The following is an 8,107-nucleotide window of genomic DNA, read 5'->3' on the forward strand; positions in this document are numbered from 1 at the left end:
CACAGCACTAAGCTCTGGGCTCTCTTCTTTTCTGGCTGGAGAGCAGAGGCCATGGGCTAGTCCTCAATTTGGGAAGGATCCCTGGGAAATGGCCTGATCTGGGAGCCCAGCAGAGAGAAGTTCCCAAAAGGTAGGAAAAGATTCTCTGGAAGCAATAGATTATGACAATACTACTGCAGGGGAAAAAAAATTGAAGCATTTGAAAAATTCCCAGACAGAAATTTCTGGCCCAACATGACAACCCCAAAGTCTCTGTGGTGTGTCAGGACACATCATTTGTGTCCGCCCCCCAAAGCACAATCAGCTTCCCAACAAGACTTTGAGGACAAACCTTCCCCCTTCACCTCTCCACACCAGCTCTAGGAAGTCTCTGTCCACTGCAAGATCTCCTTTGTCAGTCTGCATTGACAAGAGTTGGCTGCAGGAGGCATGTGCATTGGAAGTCTCCCCAGATGGGGGGCAAAAAAACCAGAAGCAATTCCTGAAGAAAGAAAAAGGCAACGCCACTTGGGAAGACACCAGCGTGATTTCCCTACAGCTGTAGCCCTTTAATCTCTTGCACAAAGTACATCCATCCATGGGGCAGCACTATCGTTTTGATGACAATGGGGACAAAATTGCTGCCCTTTCCTGCTGCTGTTGCTGACACCAAATCATGAGGAATGTGCCAACCCTGCTAAAGACAGGCAGAGATTGTGAGAAAAAACCAGCTTGTCCGCTGAGAAGGTGGCCAAAAGAATGCTTTCTAATCTCCCCTTTCCATCCTCTCCCCAGCCACGACAGAGGAATGTCCTTTTCCTCTGTCACCCACAGTGACCCAGGCCCAGGCTGCAGCGTGGGGGCAGAGTCCGCCACAGCTCGCAGAGCCCGCCCTCCCCAGGGGCTTCCCTTGCCGTGCCGTGCCGTGCGGGGCCAGCCCCGGGAGCCCCCGGCCCCGCACGGAGCCCGCAGCCCCGGCTCCGCGGCGCTCGTCCCCGCCGGGTCCGGCCCGCGCCGGGGCCGCGCTGGGCGCGCGCGGGGCCGAGCGCAGCGCCCCCCGCAGGCCGCGCGCCGCCGGCGCAGCCGCGGCCGTTGCGCCCCGGGCGTTGCGGCCACAGTCGGCGATGGAAGCCATGGAGGAGCTGCCGCTGCCCGCCGGGCTCCGCGCCCGCACCTTCCCCGCCAAGCTGTGGCGCCTGCTGAACAGCCCCCGCGTCCGCTCCCTGCGCTGGGACAGCCGCGCCCGGGGGCTGCTCGTAGACCGCTGCCTCTTCGAGCGGGAGCTGCTCAGCCCGGGCGGCGCCCAGGGGCCGGCCCCGGGCACCTTCAGGGCCACGCAGTTCCGCAGCTTCGTGCGCCAGCTCTACCGCTACGGCTTCCACAAGGTGCCGGGCTGGCTGGGCGCCGCTACGGCGGGCGATGCCGGGGCCTGGCTGCACTACAGCAACCCCTGGTTTCGCCGCGACCGCCCCGATCTCCTGCTCCGCATCAGGCGCCGGACCGCGGCCAACAGGCAGCGGCGGGCGGCGGGGCGGGAGGGGCGCTGCCCCCGGCCCTGCGGCTCCCGGCAGCTCCCCAGGGCGCGGCCGCCGCTGCCGCCCGGGCGCCCGCCCAGCGCCTTCCTCCCACTGCACAGGGAGCGGGGCCCGGACGGGCGGGAGCTGCGCTGCCCCCGGCCCGGCCGCTTCCAGCAGCTGCCCCGGGAGCGGCCGCCGCTCGCCCGGCGCCCGCCCTGCGGCTTCCACCTGCTGCACAGGGACCGGCCGGGGCCGGCCCGGCGGGAGGGGCCAAGCCGCTTCCAGGAGCTCTACGGGGAGCGGCCGCTGCCCGCCCAGCGGGAGGTGCTCCGGGTCCCGCCCTGCCACTTCCTCGGCCTCCACGGGGAGCGGCTGTGGCTGCTCGGGCGGGAGGGGCCCCCCGACCGCTTCCAGGAGCTCTGCGGGGAGCAGCCGCCTCTGCTGGACCGGGAGGAGCTCAGGATCCAGCCCTGCAGCTTCCAGCAGCTCCACGGGGAGCAGCAGCCCCCAGCCTGCAGGCCACCAGGTAGGAAAAGAGTTTTAGCCTTGCTTTTCCAAAAGGCCACGTGAAGTGACCGTTTGAAGTGTTTTTCCACAATGCTCTGTCCTTCTGAGAAAGGAGTTGTCAAGTCTATTAGGAAGGGGCACCTAGAAAGTCCCAAGAGTCTCTGCCTGCTTTTCCTGGGTGCTTCCTGTAATGTTTGATCCAAGGCAGGAGTAGAGCTCTGTGTCCCAAAGCCACCTTCTGCAGCCTGATTCGCGTGTTTGAATTCTTGCAGCTGCTCCGGGCACTTCAGCCCCCAGTGCTCCAGCTGGCAGTGCTGGCTGTGCAGCATCACTGGCCTCCAGCTCAGCACAGAGTGCACCTGTGAGAGAGGAGTCACCACCACTGGATCTGGGCCTTGAAGTGGAGAAAATGATCCGGGAGATCAGGAGATCCCTGTCTGAAAGGTCTCCAGCATCACTGGCCTCCAGCTCAGCACAGAGTGCACCTGCAGAAGAGGAGTCACCACCGCTGTATCTGGGCCTTCAGGTGGAGAAGATGATCCGGGAGATCAGGAGCTCCCTGCCTGAGAGGTCTCTCTCTGCTCAGGTAACCCCCTTGGATGGGAATGAAAGAGGCTGGCCTGAGAGCTTTTGAACGTTGTTACACAGCTTAGAAGCAAAGGTTTCTTGAATTTAATTTTTTTCATTCTTTTTTAGTTATCTAATTATTCTTGGTCAAGCAAGATTTCCAAAAGAAGAGGGAATGAAAAGGTCTCCCCCCACAGTGAGAATGAGAGGTGTGAGCCTGTGTTGGCCACATTTGGTTGTTCCTTTTCCCTGGGAAGAATGCCTCGTGCAGGGGCATTTGTGGTGATGCTTTGTAGGTTCTAACCTTTGTTTGTTGGGAAAGAGGAGCAGAGTGTTTGGAGAGTTGCCACTGAAGGCAAAGTGTCCCGTGCAGGGAGGGGCACGAGAGGTGTCTCTGTTCCAGCAGCAGGTGTGGGCTCTGCCTCTCTTGGGTTGGAAGGGCAAAGCAAAGCAAGGGCTGGGCTGCAGCTGCTGCTGCTGCTGAGTGAGCCCTGCCGTGCGTGTAGGCGCTCCCAGAGCCGTGTGTGGGGCTGGGCTGCAGCTGCAGCTTCCCGGTCCTTTTGTTTGGCAGATTCAGTCTTTGGGTTAGGCATCTCGTTTCTCTGAACTCTTGTCTCTTCCCAGACTTGCCTGGAGAGTGAGTGTTGGCACAGGCCTTTGTGCAGATTATTATACGTGTTGGCCAAAGAATGTCTCTCTTTCTCTTGATGTGCAGACCCATTGCCTGCTGTACATTTGTGATTGAGGAAGGGCAGACTCAAGGTGGGGAGTGGGATTTTCTGGATTTAGCAAGATCTTATCCTCAAGTGGGATGTCTTTTTTAAACTCACACAAAACAGTTTCAAAAGCATTTTATTCCATAATAGAAGGAACCCTTACAGGCTCTGAACCATCTTTAGAATCTTTAGGATTCTGATGGACAGGCTCTTGCAAAAGAGATGAATATTCTGCAGCTGGTCCTAGTGAGAATTTCTTTCTATCCAAAGGTAATTTGCAGGTGCCTAATCTTGGGAATTTACTTCCTCAGTGGAATGGACACACAATTTCCTTGTCTGACTTTTCATGTCTTTCGGGTTGGTTCTTTTCTACTCTCCAAATTTACAGATTTTTTTTCCTGGAAAATTTGATCCTGGAAATTCTCCGTGTCCATAAATGTTTGCCTGGGTCCTACATCTGGGGCAGCAGCAGAGGGCTCCAAAAAGCACCACCTTTGAAGGATGGTCTGAGCAGTTGGGTGGGGCTGGTGGGATTCCCAGGCAGAAATGTGTGCTTTGCCTGTGGGTTTGCAGCACAGCCCTGGGCAGTGCTGGGAGCGAGCTCTGCCCTTGCTGACAGCCACGCTGGCAACAAGGAGAGCCCCTGGCTTTGTGCTGGCTGATTTCTTACAGCTCGTGGGATAAGCCAGGCTCAGAGCGTGAGGGCACGTCTCCTCACTTGGTGTCTTCTGGTTTTCTGCACTCACATTTTGCCTCCAAGGTCATTTTGTAAGAGTTTAACATTTTTTAGTTTCACTTGGCCATCCAAATCCTGAGTTGAAAAGGCTTGTCATGTGAACCATGTGGGCAGTGAGGCAGTGGGCCTGTGTTCCATGGCCTTTGGGAGTGGAGAAGAACAGTTACTGTATCCCTGATGTGATTCCAAGAAAATCCGGAGTGATCTTTGTGTTCCTCTCTTTCTGTTTTTCTTTCAAGGGGAATCTTAATGTTGCCCCTGAGCCTTCAGGAGAGGAGGACACTGTGAACAGGGCTGCAGCAGAGGAAGCTCCATCTGGCACCGAGAGCTGCAGGAACAGTTCCCCAGAGCCCGAGGAGCCTGGTAAGGAGAGAGCCCACACTGGTTTAGAGAGGTGTGAGACGGCTGCTCTGAGCCTGCCTGGGCCAGGAAGGGAGATCAGAAGAGTTGAGTTCTTGTGTGCAGGGCTGGTGCTTCCTGGTGCCTTTAGTGCCAATCCTGCACTGGCACAAGCTCCCCGAGCCCTGCCCTCTCCATGCTTCTCCAGAGGCTCTGACACTGAGTCCTCTGCTGGGGCAGGAGAGCAGGGACCAAACCTGACCTTGTGGGAGCTGTGTCACCAACCCACGTGTCCCAGTTTGGGTTGTAACTCAGCTGACAGCACCCTTCAGCTTCAGCCATTTCAGCCAGGACTGAGGCCTCTCTGTCAGCCCAGAGTGAGAACAGGGCTGGGCTTCTTTGAGGGAGCTGGGACTGTCTGTGTTTCCAGCTCTCATGGTGCCATTTGCACTGCAAGTGCTAAGAATATCGAGACACTTCAATGTTTTACACAGTTTTGGAAACTTGGAAGGATCCCTGTTCTCTGAAGAGCAGGCTTCAAATTCCCGAGTGAGAGTCTGCCTTGCAGGCCATCTTTTACAGTCCCTGATAGAAGGACAATTGCTGCCCAAGGGAAAGGTGCACAAGGGCCAATATTGACTCGGTGTTCTCTTTTCTTCCCAGATCCCGTGTGATCAACCTCTCCTGGAGGGGTGCCCTGGATGGCAGGAAGAGACAGAGGGAGAGCCTGTGACTACCAGGCAGGTAGAATCCCTCTGTCTATTCTGATGTGTTTACAATCATATACTTACCTTTATCTATCTATATGATTGGTATTTGTATAATATATTTATAGATATACTATAGATATTCAGAGATAGCTATTTAGACATATATATAGCTATATGTATATAAATATACAATATATTTTTATATATAGACAGTTGTGTTCGTATGCCCATATAGTTATAGACCACAGAGGTGATATTTTATATATATACATATATTTTAATTTGTATAGTTGTAGTCATGTATGGATAGTTATAGATATACAGAATGACACCTATCTATAGGGATAATTACATTTATATATATATAGTTATATTTATAAATGTGCATAGTTATATTCTTGTAGCTACATGGGTGTTTAGATACATAGGTTAGTATCTGTATAGCTATAGGCCAGTTTTTAACCTTTTTCCCTCTCTCCCTTCTTGCTTTTCCCCCTGTGCCCCTGTGTCCCCTGTCCCTGTGCTGGTCCGAGCTGGCGGCCGGGCCGGGCAGAGCAGCAGTTCCAGCCCCGGGTGTCCCTGGAGCGGTGGGAGCTGCCGGTGGCCCCAGGCAGGGTCCCCTGAGGAGCTGCTGAAGGACGGTGAGACAGAGGGGCCTGAGGGGGCTGAGGAGGCGCTGACGCTGCAGGGACGGTGACCTTGGGGCGCTGGGGACACTGAGGGCTGTGGGGGAGCAGAGGGCCATGGTGGCACTGAGGGCACAGGGAAGGGGCACAGGCTGAGGGGTGGTGGGTGTGAGGGCCCGGGATGGCTCAGAAGGGATTGAGTGGGGTGAGAGGACTGTGAGGGGCTGCAGAAACTGAAGGGGCCGGGGCTTTGCTGAGGGGACGGTGGGGCTGAGGGGGTGGAGGGGCCAGCAGGGAGCACAGAGGGCTCCGGGCCTGCAGCTGTGCCGGCCTCGGGAGCAATTGCAGAGCCTCCCCTTTTGCCACAGCTGCCCTGCAGAGCCTGAGGACAGGCGGAGACTGGCAGGAGGCAGCAGGGAGAAGCTGCAGGCTGGCAGCAGGAGCAGGGAGCAGGGAGCTGCTGCTGCCAGCCGAGAGGCCGGGTGAGGCCGCAGGGCCGCTGAGGCCGGCTGGGGCTGAGGGTGGCGCGGGCTTTGGCCGTGGGCAGTGCCCGGCGGGGCAGGAGCGGGCCCTGCCCGTGCTGGGGCTGCTCAGCGCAGCTGCCCCGGCCGGCACAGGGGCTGTCCTGGGCAAGGCAGCTGTGCCGGCAGGGCCCGGCAGCTGTGCCGGCCGTGCCGGGCTGCCGGCGGCTGCGGGACAGCCCCGCCGCGGCTGCGCTCACCACAGCCCGGCCCGCTCGGCTGCTGCTTCTTTCCAACCCTCCTGGGGCGGCGCTGGGCTTGGCCCTGCCCTGACTGAAGGGCAGGGGCTGCCAAGGGAAACGTGCCCATCCTCACTCGGGGCTCCCTTTGCTTCCCACATGTCCCCTCTGCTGTCCCTGTCCAGGAGAGCTGCTCTGCACGGGAGGAAGCAAGGACGGAGGGAAAGGCTTTGAAGATGGGGCACTGGAATCCCTCTGCTTCGCGTTCTATTTAAAGATCTATGGACTTGAACCTAGAGAGGGATATTTATATGGATATTCATATATCTGGGTTTCAATTTGTATAGGAATATTTCTACTTGTTTATTGTTATTTTTATGAATGTATGCTATGCATATATGTGTGTGCATATATGCATACATGTTTGTAATTACATGTATTTGTATATATGTGTCTAAGTATTTGTATATATAAGTATGATGTTCTGTTTTTAGTTCTATTTCCTGTGTATACAGTTGTGTAGTTATTTCTATTGATGTTGTAGTTATATGTCCCTTTCAATAGCTGTATTGGTATTTGTGTAAGTAAATATCTATTGTTATATTTATATATATGTATTGATCTATTTGTGGATGTAATTCTATTTACATATATGGGGAGATTTGTATGGATTGAGTTCTTGTTAGAGGGTTATTTAGATAGAGATACTGATATTTTTGTTATTATTCCTAGATGGGCTTTAAGCTTTCAGTAATATGTAATAAATTAAGTTGTTAAATGCCTAATTGATCTTTGTGTAGAGTGAGTTGTTGTACAGGTTAGCAATAAATTAAGCTTTTGTTAACTGAAAATGGTCTTTGTATATTTTTACATAGCATTGTTGTAAAAATCTAATTAATTCCTTTTTTAACTTAAATTGAGATCAGCATAGATGTATATCATCAGGGAGGGTGTTGCAATTTGTAATAAATTACATTTTTCATGTGAAATCAATTCTTGTGTATTTGTCATTCAGCAGTGCAGCAGTAGCAATCTGCACAAAATTACAATTGTCAGCTGGGATGGGTGTTTTGTGATTTGTGCTATCCAGAGCAGTGAGCAGATGTAAATGCTGGAGGATTTTGGCCATGGGATTCTCCATCCATGCCCAGCACATCATCCCCTTGCCCTCAGGCTGGGCAAGGAAAGCGCAGATTTGGGATGGCAGCAGAGCCACACGTTGGCTCAGAACTCGCTGCAAAGGCTGCTGAGAAAACTCCAGGACTCCATGGAGCGTACAGCTCCAACCAGAGCCCTCGGGGAGGACAAATCCACCCCCATGGCATGGGCAGCTCTTTAGGAAGCGCTCCAAGTGTCCCCTGAAGGTCATCCTGGAGCCCAGAAGCCAACAGGGATCCTGAGCCAGCCCTGCTGCCTTTGGCAGCCCTTGGGCAAATGAGCTGCAGCCAGGGGAGGCAGCAGTGACTGTGGCTGCTGCAGGCTGGGCATGCAGGAAGGGCCGTGGACACTTGTGCTGAGATGCTCCAGGATCCAGAAGGGTGGGGACAACTGGGAAGCAACAAGTTCTCCCAGGCACTGCAAGGATGGAAGCCCTTGATGGGAAGTTCCCTGGAGGAACTCCCAGGGCAGCTGCTGCTGGGATCAGCAGGAGCACAAGGCAGCAGGATCTGCTCCTTTTCCTGGCTCTGTGTGCAGGGCACAGGCTGGGAT

At 54.7% G+C, this 8,107-nt stretch overlaps 1 protein-coding gene across 1 annotated transcript; it reads left to right on the forward strand.

Moving 5' to 3' along the window:
• The first annotated feature begins 616 nt into the window (after positions 1–616).
• Positions 617–2,637, forward strand: LOC134562291 (uncharacterized). Its single transcript, XM_063419677.1, has 2 exons — positions 617–2,022; positions 2,276–2,637. The coding sequence occupies exons 1-2, from the start codon at positions 1,104–1,106 to the stop codon at positions 2,635–2,637; spliced, it is 1,281 nt and encodes a 426-aa protein (XP_063275747.1). The 5' UTR covers positions 617–1,103.
• Positions 2,638–8,107: the final 5,470 nt, after the last annotated feature.

Source organism: Prinia subflava, chromosome 27 (assembly GCF_021018805.1).
Source record: "Prinia subflava isolate CZ2003 ecotype Zambia chromosome 27, Cam_Psub_1.2, whole genome shotgun sequence".
Lineage (NCBI taxonomy): Eukaryota > Metazoa > Chordata > Aves > Passeriformes > Cisticolidae > Prinia > Prinia subflava.

What these genes read in the sequence shown, in the direction of transcription:
- LOC134562291 (XM_063419677.1), top strand. Translation starts at nt 1,104, where the DNA reads ATGGAAGCCATGGAGGAGCTGCCGCTGCCCGCCGGGCTCCGCGCCCGC. An exon ending in CCCAGCCTGCAGGCCACCAG is followed by an intron (nt 2,023 to 2,275) that starts GTAGGAAAAGAG and finishes GAATTCTTGCAG; the next exon opens with CTGCTCCGGGCACTTCAGCC.